This window comes from Mytilus trossulus, chromosome 3 (assembly GCF_036588685.1).
Source record: "Mytilus trossulus isolate FHL-02 chromosome 3, PNRI_Mtr1.1.1.hap1, whole genome shotgun sequence".
In the NCBI taxonomy this organism is placed as follows: domain Eukaryota; kingdom Metazoa; phylum Mollusca; class Bivalvia; order Mytilida; family Mytilidae; genus Mytilus; species Mytilus trossulus.
The window spans coordinates 63197314-63217001 of NC_086375.1; the positions used below are offsets into that span (position 1 = coordinate 63197314).

At 33.1% G+C, this 19688-nt stretch overlaps 3 protein-coding genes across 3 annotated transcripts; 2 read left to right on the forward strand and 1 right to left on the reverse strand.

Annotated features, from left to right (window-relative positions):
• The first annotated feature begins 1422 nt into the window (after positions 1-1422).
• LOC134709621 (uncharacterized) lies at positions 1423-3599 on the forward strand. Its single transcript, XM_063569774.1, has one exon. It carries the CDS (start codon positions 1470-1472, stop codon positions 3522-3524), a length of 2055 nt encoding a protein of 684 aa, XP_063425844.1. The 5' UTR covers positions 1423-1469; the 3' UTR covers positions 3525-3599.
• Positions 3600-6009: 2410 nt separating this feature from the next.
• On the forward strand, positions 6010-19339 carry LOC134712079 (uncharacterized). Its single transcript, XM_063573228.1, has 5 exons — positions 6010-6051; positions 16219-16319; positions 16651-16724; positions 18418-18574; positions 18990-19339. Exons 2-5 carry the CDS (start codon positions 16305-16307, stop codon positions 19221-19223), a joined length of 480 nt encoding a protein of 159 aa, XP_063429298.1. The 5' UTR covers positions 6010-6051; positions 16219-16304; the 3' UTR covers positions 19224-19339.
• Positions 7403-11002, reverse strand: LOC134710937 (uncharacterized). The gene is made up of 2 exons (XM_063571356.1): positions 10590-11002; positions 7403-9876 (listed from the first exon to the last, which is right to left on the reverse strand). Exon 2 carries the CDS (start codon positions 9872-9874, stop codon positions 7403-7405), a length of 2472 nt encoding a protein of 823 aa, XP_063427426.1. The 5' UTR covers positions 9875-9876; positions 10590-11002.
• Positions 19340-19688: the final 349 nt, after the last annotated feature.

Here is a 19688-nt window from a genome sequence, read left to right on the forward strand (position 1 = left end):
ACTACATCAAAGCATATACACAGACTGTCAGTTAAAAGAACTTGATTCAGAGCTGCAATATTATTTTTTGAAACCTATTTAATTATTTGTTATTCATGTATCGGGGATGTATCATTAACAACGATGCCTTTCATTTACCTTTCCCCTCATGTTCAAGATAAATGGTTGGTGCTTTGGTATTATATAGAGCTCTATATATCTCCCCTATTATTTCCATATGAATATTCGTAGGTTTGATCACTTTAGAATGTGTGGTCCTGCTTATATATATATATAGTTATAGGGGGAGGGCTGAAATCTCACAAACATGTTTAACCCCGCCGCATTTTTGCGCCTGTCCCAAGTCAGGAGCCTCTGGCCTTTGTTAGTCGTGTATTATTTTAATTTTAGTTTCTTGTGTACAATTTGGAAATAAGTATGGCGTTCATTATCACTGAACTAGTATATATTTGTTAAGGGGCCAGTTGAAGGACGCCTCAGGGTGCGGGAATTTCTCGCTACATTGACTGAGACCTGTTGGTGACCTGTTGGTGACCTTCTGCTGTTGTTTTTTTCTTTGGTCGGGTAGTTGTCTCTTTGACAAATTTACAATTTCCATTCACAATTTTATTTAAGAATTGAATGCTTCTTTTTGTAAATTTATTGGGGTGTAAAAGCGTTGACCGAAGTACATTTTGTATGAAGCGCGGAAGCGCTTCATTCTAAAAATGTACGCACGGTCAACGCTTTTACAACCCTATAAAGTTACAAAAAGAAGCATTCAATACTTATAATTACATTTTTTAGCTAGGATTATAAAAACACGATTTTCAAGAAGTTTAATTTTTAAATTCACCTGTGCACTATATTGTGGAACCTCGTATCATCATGAATGAAATGTTATTGTCTCATGCAATTGCTTACGGAATAACATGTGATGTGCAATTAGCCAACCAGAATAACGTATTATAATGAAACATACATCTAATGTAATTATTACAAAATGATAAATAAAAATGTTCTTCAATTTGAGACGTATAGTGTGTATATAAGCATTTTTTTTACGAACGTATTTTGAAATATTTTTGAATGAGTCGAATTAGGAAAACTCAAATGTCTTGAAAAGATATTTCTTTAAGTTGCTATGTATATTTGTGAGGAAGATTTTTTTAATAAAGACTTTTAGATTATAATGTACAAAAAAAAGATGAGAAAATAACTATATGCAGTAATTAAACTCCGACAGTAATTAAGATGGATGAACATCTATATCCTTGCTGATTGAGAGAGGAATTCTCCTTTTTTATCATACATATATTATCTGTAGTATTACCAAATTTTCATAGACTGATCGATTTCCAAGCATCTAATAGTAAGCATCTATTGATCTGTTCACGATTCCAATAATTTATTCATAACATCCGCCATTTAAAGAATAGATGGAACTGTGTATTGATTATACCAACCATGTGTATCTGTGATTGTAAATAATGTCACGTTACATGAAAGCAGAGAAGAAACAATTTTCAAAAAATGTTCATGACTTTATTATTCGTCCATTGTTGAGACAGCGGCAGACAGGAGAACTATGCGATATCACATTAGTAATTAACGGGAAAAAATTCAGTGCACATCGTTCCATTCTTGGATTATGGAGTCCATATTTCCTTTCAATGTTTACATGCGAGATGAGAGAAAAGTCTTTGGAGGAAATAGATCTGACGGAATCCCTTGTATTAGATGATGACGATGTATTTGGTCTAGTTTTAGATTACATGTATACAGGATCGCTGACCATCTGCATTGAGAATGTAGAAGCAGTATTAAGAATCTCAGACTTTCTTCTTTTGGATGATGTGAAGGAATACTGCAGACAATTCTACATTGACTTAGGTAATTTGGACTTGTCAAATTGTCTCAGGGTCAGATTTTTAGCTGAAACCCATAATTTACTAGATGTTTGCAATGCATGCCAGAAGATGATTGAGTCTCGCTTTCATGACTATCTTATTTTTCAGCCTGATATCATAGAATTACCCCCACAGTATTTTTTCCAGTTACTGGAGGATCCAAGAAACGTGATTCACTCGAATTATTCTGCCCTCAAGAAACTTATTCAAAAATGGGTTGATTTCGATCGAGCTACACGAATAGATTTTCATGAAGACTTAAGCGCATGCATCAAACTTTGGGTATGTGACTCAACAGACACTCCGAGTACTATGCTGTCTTTCGGTTGCATGGATTTCTATAAAAGTGAAATATCTATGCAATCTTCGCTTACGGACGTTAATCGTAAGGCCAAAGGGTATGTTCTTCTATCTCAAGTGCGAGATAATGTCATGCACGGTTCTTTTGGAATGCAAGAAGATCCAAAACCAGTTTTATATAGTGTAGTCTGTAATCAAGGTATGAAATATATTAAGATGCTTGTTTATAGTGTTTTTGACAGAAAATGGTACAGCTTCCCTATACCAGGAGAAAAACTATCACATTTAATCCCAACAAGACAGACCGTTTGTAGTCTTGTATCTTACAGAAGTTGCTTATATATGTATTTATGTTCTAGTTTTCCGTATCCCACTGATATGTTGAAGATAAATATATTGATGATAGATATGCTGAAAGGAGCTCCCGTTCTCTATTCATTCCGTACCACAGATTTCTACAACCCCAGCTACCGGACTACCTTAACGAACTATAGATCCGTCCCTCCGGCTATTGTAGCTTGTAATCACCACCTATATATTGTTGGCAACAGAGAAGGAACAGGGAATATCTTTATGTGCAATACAACTAATCAGCAGTACAAATGTTTTCAAATTCCCGGTGCTCGTTTTATCAGTCTCGCCAGAGCTGTTGTTAAGAATGATCGGTTCATATTTCTTTGGTTTAGACATAGAACTGGCCCATCAGAAGAATTCAGTATCAAGAAAAATATTGGATTCGTTATGTTTGATTCTAAAAATAGAATTTTCAATTCTTGGGAAATATCTCCTCCTGAGATTTCTTATGATGATTTTTCATCTCCATACACTTTGTGTGTAAGAGACGAGACGGTTTTAATTTATCACCCTGGTAAACCAGCACTTGTTCTAGATGAAGTAAGATACAAGTGGATCATATCGTTAAGAAAAGTTCCATCCTTAGAGTTAACCAAATACGCAGATGCATATGGCTTTCACCTACACGTGGCAACAAACAATGGGATATTTGTTTTAGAAAACGATGCACCATTTACTACCTCAATGTACGAAATAAATGAAACGTTTCCTCACCCGATCGTTCACGTTCCTCCACCAATAGATAATTTATCTTTAGTTGCGGCTGGATATTTATCAAGTCAAGATTTAAACGGACTTGAAGTATTTGATAAATATGACGAATGCTATGCAAATGCTCTTCATGTAACAATGAAACTGTCCGAACCAGAAACCGAAGATAGCGGAACCTCGCCTTCGGACCGTGACTCGGAGAACGATTTTGAATATGATGAGGATATATATGACTATGACTACGACCTGACGGGTGAATACGGGTTCTGAACTTATTATGTATATTATGTTATATTATAACTAAGCCGATATATTAGAAAATTACAAATATATTCCTACTACGTATTACTGATTTTTGTTTGTATAGAAACATCCGATTTAAGGAAGTTTGCTTCTCAGTTTCAAAACAATTAACTTTTCAAAACACTAGTATATATTGATAGGGGATTAATGAAGGAATCAAAAGAACAAACAAAAATATAAAGGTCAATATGCTTGTTTTCGAGATATTAGCCATTGCAATTTTGGCTAGAAAATGTTGTCTCTTGACTTATCATAGCTTTATCATTTACAATAAAATTGAGAATGGAAATGGGGAATATGTCAAAGAGACAACAACCCGACCAAATAAAAAAACCAACAGCAGAAGGTCACCAACAGGTCTTCAATGTAGCGAGAAATTCCCACACCCGGAGGCGTCCTTTAGCTGGCCCCTAAACAAATATATACTAGTTCAGTGATAATGAACGCCATACTAATTTCCAAATTGTACACAAGAAACTAAAATTAAAATAAAACAAGACTAACAAAGGCCAGAGGCTCCTGACTTGGGACAGGCGCAAAAATGCGGCGGGGTTAAACATGTTTGTGAGATCTCAACCCTCCCCCCTATACCTCTAACCAATGTAGAAAAATAAAAGTTTAGGTTCTCAAAATTTATCAAAATTAATTATTTAAAATTTTACAGATGGCTTATCATAATACAGGTAAAAGATTTATAAAAAGAAAAATGGGGGTCAATGGGCATTTTTTAAGGCATTTAAATGGATGAACGCAGAGGATTCCGAAAATTGACAAAAATTTCAAAACATGACAAGGAAGCCTCGTTAGTCATCCTTTTCTCATCCTGAAAAATCACATTATTTTTTAAACTTTATTCGTACTATTTAGAAAAAGGGATACGCAACAGCCAGTTAATACCAAATTCTACAATGAACAAAAACAATCATTAAGATATTAATTAAAACAACCACTGACAGGATTTCTGAACTACATGTACTACAAACATGTGTATATTTGGCGGAGTTGCAGCTCAGAAGTACAAGTATTTATTAATATTTCTATTTGGTTCATCTTGTAGATTTTTGATCAATTTCTCGCTTACAACAAAAGATTAAACAGTAAAAAAAACAAGCATCTAAAGCTGGAAGACATGGACATCAAATCAAACGCCAACAAAACTAGTTGATCGGATGAGAGAAAAACAAGATAACAAACTAACAAGAGCCAAACACACACGAAAGCACAAAGTACAAAGTAACGGAAATAAAAAAAAAAACTCAACAAAAAACAACAACCAAAGAATGATTGATTGACGATTGCTTTACGCCGCATCAGCACAAAAAGGCTGATACAGCGCCGAACACTAAGAAACAATACAAAGACAGCAAACATTTTTTGCAGTGTATTACTATTATTTAGAAAACTGTTGGAGCTAGGTTTAAAGTTTGAAATGTACAGCATCATGGCAAGTATTATCTACTTTAAAATTATCAAAAAAATCTAAGACCCTTTGTTGGGTTTTTGCCCGTGAAATGTTAGTGTGTATCACCTCTCAGATTTATCCGTTATGTTCAAAACTGTGAAAGCTAGGATAAAAGTTTTTGTGTTAAAGAGGGGCGAAAGATACCAGAGAAACAGTCAAACTCATAAATCGAAAATAAACAGATAAAGCGATGGCCAAAAAAGAAAAAAAAAACCAGACAAATATTAGTACACACGAAACAATATAGAATACTTTAAAGACTGAGCAACACGAACCCCATAAAAAATTGGAGGTGATCTCAGGGGTGGTAAGCAAATCCTGCTTCACATGTGGCACCCGTCGTGTTGCTCATGTAATTACAAATCCGGTAAATAGTCTGTAATTCTGTAATATTCACGTTTTCGAGTCTGCAATTTTTCTTTCATTTTGAAAACTTATGAATACATTTATGTAATAAAACTAACGATAAAACACTTAATAAACCAGACAAACCAAAAGCAAATCTAAAATGATTTTATTGCTGCGCTTCATCTGAAAGTCACAATAAAACTGTCAAAACAGAGTAAAAGCTCACACTCCACTGTATGTTCAAGAACTAGTCCGAGCATAATTCTTTGCTTAATTTTAATCACGATACAACTGTGTATTGAAGATCACAACATAATACAGAATATACATGCACATTTAGACAACCACGTATACACCAAAATGAAGATCTATGAAAAGGGAAAATAATGTTAGTGGATTATATAACAATATCGAAAAGCAAACCGGCCCAAATGAGACAATGAAGAAGTACACACAGTAAGAGAAGTTAATATCTCTAGAACCATAAAAATGTAAGAGAATACGCAACAAGCATGTAGGACGCAACTTTTTCAAGACAGCATAAGAAAAAAACTTAATAAAAAGGAAATGAAAGGATATAAAGTGACCTAATGATTGGGCAGCGTCATTTTGGCGGCTACATGTTATACACATGTTCGTGTTTCATGACGTGGTAAATAAAAACGATAGCGTACGTAAAGAAAGGTAAGACTACAATTGCTAAGAAAAATGTCCGGTCCCCAAATACCTATCAATTCCTTGCCAAAGACAAAATTTTAATATAACACATGTGTAAATATATATACATGCATTTTGCTAAAGATAGAGATCGATGGAATTTCTTCGGTCTATTTATATTAGAGTTTCCTCAAAGACGTACCTTTTTATTATGCTTAGCAATCTATGTCATCGTAACTTCTCTTTCATGGCTAATAGTCAGCTTTTACCTCGGTGACTACAGTCAAATAATGCCGATCTACTTATCAATAAAAAGTTTTAATTTTTTCGTACTGGAACAATTTCTCAGTTTTTTATATAAATTCAAATTTTATTTTTACCAATGAAATCAATTACATAAAATGTTCGAACTGTTGTTGTTTTCCGGTTAAAATGGACACGCATTTTCAATAAGGGGGTGCATTTGCGATATTTCAATATCGAAAATTTGAAGGAAAACAAACCCAACAATTCATGCTGATTTTGTTTCATTGATATGTTGTCTTGCTCGATATAAAAGCATTTGAACAAATAACAAAGGGTTTTCGTTTCACGATTCGCCAACTACAAGCTAAAATACTGTTCTAAAACTAGTTTAAAATGTCCGTTACGCTGCAGGTACTCCAATAGATATTCAAGTGTTTTTATTTTACGAATATCCTCGTTTGAATAATGGGTGTGATCGCTTAACATATGCCGTAAATGACTTTCCCGTTTCAACATTTACCTACTGTTGTACTTTTTCACTCTTTTCTCACTAATTCAAAATTGCATATCTTTTTACAGAGTAAAACTCCTGGCAAAATTATTTAAAAGGTTGCGTTTAATTCCGGAATATGTCAATAATCTGGATATTTTGTAATGACAAAGTTATATGACATCCTGCAAACTGACATAGTATCCAAAATGTGAAAGTTAATCAGTTAAAAAAAGTCAGTGTTTAGTAAAACCCATATATTTTCCGCAGGCTTATGAAAGTAACGAACATTTTCTAAAAATGGTTAAAAAATTAAATACAATCTTTTTTGTATTCTGAAGGAGAGAGTGTTGAGAGATGTTGGGAAAACGATGATAAAGTGCAGCATTATAATTGAAACTTGATATATATCTGAAATTAAGGACTTCCTGGTGTTTCGACCAAAACGAAATGTACGTTACTGTAGTGACACAATACAGAAACACATTTTCTTGTCAATTTCAGAATGAAATATAGCTACTAAAAGTTAAAATTTGATAGAAATGAGAGTATATTATAGACAATTCAATGAAACAACATGTAAACTTTAATAAACAGAAGCAAGTAACGAACATTTCAAAATTTTATAATCTTCTGCTCAAGTCAATTTTTATTACTGTAAAGTTTCTCAATTTTTGCTGCATCATCGGGGTTTACTTTAAGCATTCTTTTCGATTTCCCGGAGGGTTGTGGATTTGATATCTTGCACAAAATGTCCTTACGGTCAACCCAAATGATATCAGACCTACTTGGCCACTGGAACATTGCTTTCTTCTTTTCTAGAAAAGAGATTTCAATGGTGTTATCTTCAATATCGATTGTTTTTATTTGACCGATGTACCATTTATTTAAGTAGATAGCAGCCACGTAATCTGCAATGCTATAGTCCATTTCTGGATAGGTTTCCCTGGCTTCATCTGCAACCTCTGCTGTTTCACCCTCTTGAGTTCCGGTCTTCAAAACTGTTTCCAGCTGCCAATTTTCACATGTAAATTCATCTGACAAACAGGTTACGCAATAACAACTTGTATTACGAACAGCAACTACATCATTGCCCTTTTCTGCTACAGCATGTAATTTCATCGTACCTGGTACCGGACGAAGCTTTTGTTCAGATAAAAGTTTGCTTTTGTTTTCACATTTGTCTTTTGGCAAGAAAATAAACTTGATGCTCTTTAGGCTACATGATTGTGATTGTGTCCATGCAAAGAAATCATGTGGGTCTTGTATTGCGACTTTCCCAGTACGCACCGCTTCGTCTGCCATTCGTTTACTAGTACCTCCAATCCCATCGCATGGGCCTTTCCCATGACCGGCCTCCCAATAGTTCCACTTGGCCCTTATGCCGTAATCGAGACTGTGATTGGCAATAGCATTAAATATTGCTTTATTGCGATATTGAGATGTCGGACTATCCGTCCAGTAATGGATACATTCTACAGTTGGAAGAAGTTGTTTTATCTCTGGTATAATTAGGTCGATGATGGATAGTACAGTTGCTGAATTGTGACCCATCTCATCTGAGATTACTACTATACTTTTGTGTAGCAGCTCATCCTCGTCAACCTCGTAGTAAACTACAACGGGATGTATTGTCACGCTAGTCTGATTCCAATAGGCAGACTGGATCTCTTCCACGGATTTGCACTGATAGTTTTCGGCAAAGTCCATATGTACAATGCAATGATTTTTTGGTAGATTTATCTTCAATTCTTTCATTTGTGCATATTGTGTTTGTATTCTTGTTACATGGTCTTTGAATTCGTTCATCTGTTTTTCGAAATGAGCTATAAATCCACTTTTGTCAACTGTGCTGTCTACAACTTTCATTGTCATTTTTGTTCTGCCCTTCTCTTCTACTTTAACTCTTTTCCACTGACTAAATACCACATCACTGGCCTCTGTATTTTTCATGTCTTGTATAATCTTTTCTTGTTTTTCAACTTCTTTTTCTGCATTCAAAGAAACGTCTATTCCTAATCGTTTTACAGCTTTTAATGTAAATGACATGTTTTGGTGTTTGGTACATAAACATGTGTCTCTTCTTATAAATGATGTCAGAAGAATATTCTTTGGACGAAGTCGTGTAAAGGTGGTAAATGACAGCTTCACTGTGGGATGCTCCATCATAAATTTATGGTACAAGTTTGAAAGGTAGTCTGTCAAGATTCTTTTCTGAACTTTCTTAGCATCTGTTTTAACATAATCTGCCTTTCCTGGCATAACTCTAGAGTTTTCATCCCTCTGTAGAAATCTTGTTACATTGTATCTATACTTTCCCATCTCTCGAATTCGATAAAACCTTTTGATATTGATGTCTTTAGTTGCTACTTTTGCTAGTTTATTTCTACTGAGTCCTATTCTTTGTGCTAGTGTCTTAATCATCCTGTACTTTTTCATGGTTTTACCCGAGACAATGTTTCTTACTATCCTAGTTCTCATTCTTGCCTGAGTCGATGTTCCCTCTCCTGCTGATTTAATTTCATTACAAATTGTATTAGCGAAAAGTAATTCTTTTCTGACACTGCTTCTCTGTTCAGCTGATAAGTTCATTTCATCGAGTTGCTGTTCAGTTTTGGATCTTGGTGTACTTGTGTTTTTGTCAGTTTTTTTTCGTTTCACTCGTTGCAAAGAGCGAGCAGTTGTTCTGTACTTCCTCTTTAAATTTTCATGCTTGGCTTGTAGACTTTTCATTTCGGCCTTTATTTTAGTTAATTCTTTGCTTATTCTCATTTTCGGACCATTGGCTTTCTTCTGGAATCTCATTTGGACCAGCAGTCTATTTTCAGTAGGAATGACAGACGATGTTCCACTTTCATATCCACTTGTGGAGGGTTCAATCTGCTGGTTATTGGCATGGATTAATTCTAATACCTCTTTTTTTCTTGCTCTATAATGTTTTAGATAATCTCTGTTATATTCGTTTCTTTGCCTCCTCTTTCTTTGAGATAATTGACTACTAGGTACATAATTTTGTTTCCGTCTCTCTCTTTCCTTTTGAAGATAAGCTTCATTGTTTTTTTCTTTCAGGCGCTGTCTGTATTCTCTCTGAATCTGGGCCCTCGATTTGACCATTCCTGTAAATGAAAGATAATTGTATGTAGATACGGGTTCAATGATATACATAAAAAGCTTTCGGGGAAGTCGTTGAAGTCTTTAGAAATATTTATTTAGTAAACATTTAAATTTGAATACAAAATTTCATACGAGGTAAGCTAAAAATTATTTTGAAATGTTCGTTACTAGAGACGAAATGTACGTTACCACTACATATGTGGGAATTGTCCTACATTTTGAATGCACAAACTTAAACGTGACGATTGGAAACGTAGTACTGTCATCACATTAGTAATTTCTTCAAGAAATTGCATTCAAGTTGCATGCATTCTTTTGAAGCAGGTAAGTTATCATAGACGTGATAATTTTCAATACAAAAATATTAGAAAACGTCTGTTTCTGTAGGATTCAACTTTTTATTAATTTGTTATGTACTTTTATTTATTCAACTGACATACAATTATGCAATGAAAAGTGATAAATAGACATAGTGATAGTTTTAAGACAACATTAAAGAACTATTTCAATGTGTATAAATAGTAAAAAGTTCGTTACTTTATATAACGAACATGTCACAACTACAATGTCATTGATTAACACATTTTAAGACATCCATGTCAATTACGATGTATGACCATATTGTTTGGGTTATTATGTAAACACGGTGATATAATATTTCATAGTTGTGTATTTCATAATAAGAAATGCGTAATAATGTAAAATGTAAACGTACCTTATAAATGTGGATCCTTCTCCTGTCAAAAGTGTATAAATGAATGAAACTGTTTTCGTTTTAAATAAATGGCGGCAGTCAACTCATCCAGCATCCCATACTTTTATGTAAAGCTATCACGTTTTGAGTCTGTTTCGTATCCTAGGTAACGAATTTGTCAGTAACGTACATTTCAAGTATACTGAAGACCTTCAATTTAAGAAACCAATAGAGTTTATTGAATCGAAAAGGTTTATTTTTCTAGAAAGGATAATATACAGAATTACCCAGTGCTAATCGGAATATACTGAGGTTTAACTGAGAGAAGTTTTTAGCAGTAACGAACATGTCATAACTACGTTTTTACATCTAATATCTTCCCTTCCGACATTCCCAGAATCTGTTAACTGTACAATACAGAAAATTATATCTGTCTTGATTTGAGTAACTTTATCAACAAAGTTTTATTCCCTGTTTCAGCTCAAGTTTGATCATGTATATATATATATATTAAAAATTTCGACGTATTTAAGTTGGCGTAACGAACATGTACCTGCTTTTTGTGACAACCCTTAAGGAGTATGCTGTCATGCGTTTTCGGGAGATTGACGAATGAAAGTTTTTTCCCTGAAAGATATCACCAATTCCTCAACGCTGTGTAACTGTAAGGGATAAAGAAATGCACAAAGAGGCAACTTTCTAGTGATCAACACCTTATTTAAGATTTGGCGACAGTAACGAACATTTCAATTTGTTGATTCCGTTACCGAAAATTAAAAAAAAAAATTAAAAATTCTGATAACATTTTTTAATTAAAAGAGTGTTGGTCCACATGGATTAAAAATATACAGCAAATAAATCTGATACTCATACAGGAATTCGTACACACACCGGCGACAGCACATGCACCCTCTTATTGAAAATGCGTGGGAGCTAAAATGGGGGATATACAAAAAAAAGATTTTATGAGGAGCGGTTCTACAATTTTGAGGTATGAGATTGTGTGCATAAAGACATTTTATTTTCATCAAGGGATAACATCCAGAAAGATATTCGAAAGATGACAAAAAGTAACATCAAGTGTGACGGAAAGATAAGATTTTTACAGTCTGTGTGTAAAGATAATAAAGTTAGTCCTCTACCAGAGAAAATGCTTTCTACTAATATTATCCAACATGAATCCTTACCAAAAGCAACAGAGAGAAAAGGTATATAAGCATAAAAAACAGAAAATCCTAGTCTAACTATACAAATCCTTGGATAAACTAATGAGTCACCTCGCCCCCACTAACCAAATGACGTATAAGTTAAAGCAATTAGCAAACATCTCACAGTTGGAAGGCAAACGCCTGAATCTGACAGTTAAAGGTCAATTTGTCGACAAAAAAAGGACCCGTATGTAAAAGGTTTACGCCCACAAACAGCGCCACCTATAATTTTGTCTACGGCATCTTTGAGAACGATGTCCCGTTCTGTAGTAAATTAAAACATTAAATTAACTAAAACATATAAAAGTAAGTGTAAAAAACATATTGAAAGATATATTTGCAGATGACTGGTTATGCATGATACGCTGGCAATGTGCGCAATGTCCTTTAATCGAAGATTGAAAATTAGTTTGTTTCCTACGTCAAAATGGCGGATTTCAATGTTTACATTTTTTCCTCTATTTATAATCTGACACAATTTCATATCCAATCATTTATTAGCAATTTTATTATTGATCTTTGGAGATCATCCAATTAGATTTGCCGTTAGAAAGTGGCTATACGTTACCAGCCATCGTTACAAAGTAGCCATGTGTTTTGTGGGGATACCTTGGGAATGTTGTGTATTCAAAAGTTACGGTAAAAATCAATGTTTTCTTCATTATGTTTCCATGCATACACAAGTCATACCACCAAATCCATTATTTACAGACCTCATAAGGTAAACAGACATATTTAGCTGTCTGCTTTAGCAAAAATTCGTGTAAATAAGGCCTGATGGGTCGTTTTGAATTCAAGTACAGCCGACAAACACGTGGTAGATTGTTTATGTTTGACAGTTTGCTTTACCTTAATTGCACGTCGATGTTACATATATACTTAGCAATAACCTTTATCGTGTTATACTTTCAAGAGTTATATAAAACATCTTGTCTAAGAAACTGGTCTAGCGAGGTGCAGGGACTTCCTTTACTAGGTCTTTAAATAGTGAGGGTGTAATGTGATGTTTACAAATTACCATATTTACATTACAGCATTTTTTTTTGCATTTGATATATTTCATATACATGTACATTTTATGTACACAAAGAACAATAGAGTAAATAAACATGCATGGATTTAAGACATTTAATTCCCACCCTAGGTATAAAATTTTATACTCATTATACATTGGAACAAATAGAGCAGATTGCAATTGACATTATTATGTATTAAATGTCTAAAATCCTAGCTGATTGATGGGGCCAAATCCTCAACATATTTTTTTCTATAAAGTATACAGCAGCTCCTCCAAGGATTAGTAAGGGAATACTTTACATATAGTCCAATGGCTAAGTCCTGTCTTTTTTGTCTTTGATTATTCCTTATTTATATTATCATTTCTATTATTCTCTTGTACATGTAGTAAGACAAAAGCTATTGGTACTCTTATTTTCCTCATTTGCCTGAAAACAATGGAATGTATTCATTGTTGATGTATGTAAAGTGACTTGTAATTTAACTGTCACTGCTAACAGGTACTTGGACTCTGGTGATAAGTTTCTAGACTGTTATCTTATTGGCAATTATACCATATTTAAATGTCAGTTTCCCCTTTATAACTTTTAAAGAAAAGAATTAAATGACAGTATAATAAGTTGTAAAAAATTTGAAATGTTTAGCACAAGTGCAAAATTTAATTGGCATATTCAAGAAAATCTAGAGATATTGAAAAATGTTGCAATTTAAAATAAATGTTTTGCACTCAGAAAACTATAAATACAGTACAGATATTGTTTTAATTAAGACTTTGAGAATATTTGCCTGTTTAATAATCATGATAATAGAAGATATAATTGTTATACCCTTTTTTACTAATATATGTGTGGCCCTGGTCTGGCTGTGGTTTAAAATCTAAGAATGGAGTTGGTTATATTCATGTTTATCTGATTTATATCAACATTATTGTGTCAATTATATAAATCATTGTAACACATTACTTTGCTCTTCATGACCTTTTTTAATTGGAATAAAATATCTTATCTTATCTTATACCACATCTCTTTTATTTTAGTACTAACAGGTTAATTTTAAAAGCATTTGAAGTAAGTGAGATGTTGACAAGCTTTTATATAGTCCATGATTGTAAATACAGATAATATCATGAGTTTTTTTTATAAAAGTAAATAATGTGATTAAATTGATTATCTCAATTAAAAGAACTGACATTCTTATTTGATACTATGAGATTATTTCTGATATCAGAATAATAAATATCTTATTGTTGTCCTGTTTACAAAAAAACATTAACATACTTAATTTAAGTCAGTTTTATTTTTGTCTATGACTACTATAACATGGGAAGTGGCCGTGCAATCTCTATGTTATACATTGTAGTGTTCTCAGGTTTTTGTTTTTCAATTGATTATGCATTTTAGAGCAGGTAAGTATGAATTTGGATTAAATTTAAAGTTGATTCAGTATATTTTATGATATAATACCACTATTGTATTTCAACAAAGCATTTTCAAACTTTATTTACTGGTCAGCTTTATAGCTTACTATTCAATCAATAATTTAATTGAATGCACTCAACAGTTGGTTGCAGGACTATTGAATTCAAATATAAGAAGAAGAAAAATAAAGCAAAATTTGAAATAATACATATAATAGGAATTATGATGAGAACTGCATGATATCAGGTTGCAATACAGCTTTTGCTCAGTTATCTTTGTGTTGATTATTATGTTCTAAATCCCTTTCTGGTTCTTTGGGTTCAGATATTTTCTCTTGATTAAGGCAAGCAACATAACTTGTACATCTTATAAAGGTTCTTATCTCAGGGTGAATCCAGACAATTTTAAACATAAGTGGTGGTATTCTCAACCAAGGATAAAAAGGAGAGTTAACTATATGATCCCTGAATTCAAATGCATTAATCTTCCATAAAAGAGGAGGTCACCAGAACCCCTGGGATCCACCACTGTGTCTTAAAGCAGGTACAATAAAACAAGCATTGTACATGTACTTCTGTCCACTGCAAATTCATATTATTTTCATTCAAAAGTATAAATGTTCACAATTTTAAAGACTATATTTCCTTTGTTTCCATATTCAGTTTGCTTTCATGCAATGAAAAGTTCAATTCTATTGTTACACAGGTTCTACTGACAACTGATAAACCCCTCTTGTATCCTTCTATCTACCAAAAGGGTGTTTGAGAAAATACAATAAGTCCAAGTTCAGAATTTTCTTCTTTGGAAGTGTTCAATAACCTGTAAGTACTTGAAAAAAAATGTCATATTCAACCTTCCCATGACTATTTTAATGTTACAACAGTAGAGGAACATGGAATATTGAAAATTTACTGAAGAAATTGTCGAAATATATCTGCAATCATTAATTTTACTCGAATTTACTGTTGTGAACTTGCAATATCCTACGATGCGCGTACCGAGTTATCTCCCTTTGATCTCCGCTTCGCAACGAATAATCTGACACAATTGCGTATCCGGGGTTTTTGTGATCTGATAAAGTACTTTTAGAAGCAAAAAATGGTTTTACTTCATATTTTATACCCCTCAACACGTTACCAAACCTATTTGAGGAATTATAAAGGATTTCCGTGGACCTACGCAAATTTTCAGAAAAAAAGTTTCACTTCACTCGTGAATTTATAACATTTTTACAACACTTTTTAATGATAATTATATAAAATAAGGAAGCTTATTCAATCTAGAATTGAACTCTTTGGTTTTTATCAATGTACGAGTACAAATAAGACAATACGAGTTCAAAAACCACGAGGCGTGCACGTTTACCAAAAATCGTAAACTCTGACCTTTTATCACGTGACCAATGTCTTGACCTTAGAAGCCATTAAATCGTTTGCCGTTCAACTGTCAAATGGTTGCAAACGAAAACTTTGTAAATACAGCTGTTTCACAAGCCAAACTGCTCTCAAACACACTATTCATAAGAACTTGGAAATTATCTCAATAGATATAGGAAGATGTAGTATGAGTGCCAATGAGACAACTCTCCATCCAAATAACAATTTAAAAAGTAAACCATTATAGGTTAAAGTACGGCCTTCAACACGGAGCCTTGGCTCACACCGAACAACAAGCTATAAAGGGCCCCAAAATTATTAGTGTAAAACCATTCAAACTGGAAAACCAACGGTCTATATATAAACAAAATTAATACATACTAATCATTTGTATACTTGGATATTGAGGTTTAAAAATTTCTATAGTTGTTTATATCCACAGCCTGTGGTCTCTGTGCGGTTGTTGTATCGTTGTCAATCATACAACATTTCGGTGGTTTTTTATCAATGGCGTTTCATTTTTAAGGATATTTTTTTATCTTTTTTTATGCGAAATGTTTGATTTTTTTGTTTTTATTTATGTACTATTTGATTTTAAAATCGGATGTTTTATAATTACTGTTTGATAAAGGTAAACGACCAGCACCAAACCCTAGCGTTTATGACTTTCCCGAGGAATACTGGCCATCACCAGACACAGAACTAGTACCTTCAGACATGAGTGCAAATCAGGTAGTCATTGTTGAACATACGTTAATGCTAGCTTAAAAAAATCTAATTCTTATAATAATTCCTCACTTAGCAATACATGCATCTACAAGTAAGAGTACGAAGTATTGGACTGCCAATGCGACTATTCGTGAAGCCAATTTTACATTAGTGGTGACAATCGTGTCAATAGTTCATCGCATAAGCTTGTTATCAGCTAAATAAGATCAATGGAGGTTGAAAAATATCATTGTACTTTGTACTTAAAAAGTTTCTCAAATACATATTCCAAATGTTGTTATTTCATTTCATACTTATATCATACATTTATGACTGATAATAAGACTATCTTCAGCTATTGATGGAGTGTAGCAGAGAAAAAAGAAGGAAAAAAGAAAACCATTCTAATAGCGCCGTAGAACCTAATTCGTAAGCATCTCCTTTATACCCTCTTGTATATACTTGGCATTGTTTACTGATTGATTGAAGTGAAACAATTCGAAAAAAGAATTTGTGAACAAATATTTTGTAAATGTTTAAGTTTCGCTACATATGATATATAGTATGTGGTCTGATCATTCACTTTAATACCATGTTACAGATCACACAAGCTCGAGAAAAACTTTGCATGTTTGATATGAAGAGATGAAACATGCACAATTATTCAATTTCGGCTGCACATTGAAAAAATGAGATAGTTACAATATAGTTTTCCATAAATTTACAAAAGGGGAATCTTTATCACACAGGGATCGACATATTATAACCAGACATATCCAAACCATGCACACCATTCATTAAGAAGGTTAATATTACAAACGTTGTTTCAAATTAAAAAATAAACAGCTGCGCCATGAGCGCATGATACGCCCGATGTCTTATGTGGAAGTTATATGCAATAATCATAAATAGTTTCTGAGAAAGTTTTAAGCAATAACCATATATAGTTTTTGAGACACAGCGGGAAACCCCCCCACCCTGGTTTTTTTTTTTACAAAAAACTCAATATCACTAAAATAAAATTTTGAATCAAAACCAAAAAGTATACAGATCTTTAGATTAATGAGACAAAGAAGTGTGTAAAGTTTTAAGCAATAATCATAAATTATTTTTGAGATACAGCGTGACATGTAAAAAAAACTCCCTTGTTTAACAAAATACTCAATAACTCAAAAATAAAATTTTGAATCATCAGCACAAAGTATACAGATCTTTAGATCGATATAACAAAGAAGTGTGTAAAGTTTTAAGCAATAATCATAAATTGTTATAGAGATACGGCACAACATGTAAAAAACCCTCCCCCTTTTTAACAAAATACTCGATCACACAAAAATAAAATTTTGAATCATCATCAAAAAGTATACAGATATTAAGATTTATATAACTAAGAAGTGATTAATATAACAAAGACATGTGTAAAGTTTGTAGCAATAATCATAAATCTATTTTGAGATATGGCGCGACATGTAAAAAAAACCTCCCCCTTTTTTACAAAATACTCAATAACTCAAAAATGAAATTTTGAATCATCACCAAAAAGTATACAGATATTAAGATTTATATAACTAAGAAGTGTTTAAAGTTTTAAGCCATAATCAAGAATAGTTTTTGAGATACAGTGCGACATGTGAAATAAACACCCCCTGTTTTAGCTACTAAGTGCCGTAAATCAAAAAGTTTAAATCTAATTTTCACCAAAAAGTATACAGATCATTTGACCATCATAAGAAACAATTATATTAAGTTTCATGAAATTTGGATAAGTTGTTCTCAAGTTACGGTGCGACATGTTTACGCCGGACAGACGGACGGACAGACGGACGGACACCGGACATGTGTATACCATAATACGTCCCGTCAAAATTTTGACGGGCGTATAAAAATAGCATTACAAATGTGTTGGTTATAGCATATATCAAATAATTGAATTGGGTATGACTTAGTTAAAGATCTCCCTGTTCATATTCCTTACATTAAACACCGGTTATAATGTAGTTCTGAAAAGCAGTGGTAATTAAGGATTTATTGAGCTGCGAATTAAACACAAACCATCGACTGGTGTTAATTTCTGCGAGGAAAGAAACATCTATTATGTAAATGGCATTTATATTTTTTACAGATCGTCTTTAGACCTTTTAAATGCGGTAAGAAGAACTGAACGTTTGCCAATTGTCTCCCTTAAACAGAATCTTTCCGTGGTAAAACAAGCACTAAGTTATCCGGATAGTACAATATTTGAACAGAAAATCACAGAGAAGAGAAAGACCTTTGTCAAGGTATTTAACTGTTGATGTGCGAGTTCTGTCGATCAGATTTCAAACTACTAGTAATTGATGTTTCGATTAAAATCGTCAATTAAACAGTTTTGGTTTTCGTACACAAATTGGGTTTTACCCCCATAAATCAAAGTTTAAAAGGAATAGGTAAAAAATAAAATATATATTCTGATAATTTAATCTCAATTGAAACCGCTAAATTCTTAGACTTGTTCCTTTGTTCGTTTCAAACAGTGCTGCTAACGAAGAGTGAAAAAAAACCAAATAGTATTATAATCCACTTCACGTACCGCTATAAAGATGATATCCTGTTTATACCATTCAACTTGTTCTTATAAAAGCACCACAGATATATGATCATACAGTAGCTCTGCTTCGTATTTCCACTGTTTAAATATGTTTGTATATTTTTTAGACTTTGAAAGAAGTTTTTGCTGAACGAAATATCGGAGACTCTCCTAATATAGATTGTCCTGAGCAGCTGACTAGGGAGATAGGTAGACGATTGCGACTTTGCTTAATGGGTCAAAGAACAGTCAAATCCATACCATGTGGCATCGATATAACAATCGATAACCTCAAGTCTAATGTTACTGAAACAAGAACCTCAAACATTTATCCAGAATCAAGTTCAGAAGTGTGCGTGTAATAACTTCAATGTACCATGGTTTGGACAAGCGGACCTTAAAATTTGCATTGCCTAAATCTGGTTGATCATCATCATCTTTATGCTGTTTTAACTTCAATAAAACATTTAGTCGTTTTTTTCCTATTCTCTTATTTTTGTTTCATTCTGTATAGTTTATTTTGTATTTGTTGAACTGTTATTCTGTTATTCTGCTTGAAGATAAAAAAAGAAAATCCGTATTGAAAAAGTAACAAGGACAAAATGGTACATGGTTGTAATTGCCAATGAAAGATATACAAACCTATCAACACACCACACTAACACACACAAACCAACAAAATGAAACACAGTCTTAACAAAAGGCAAATATTTAGCTAATCGCCACAGTGTCTTAACTAATTGCAAATAAAGAGGTGATAACAACATTTAGCATTTAATATTGGTTCTCCTGGTATAAACCACCCATCAATGTAGAAATAAAACCAA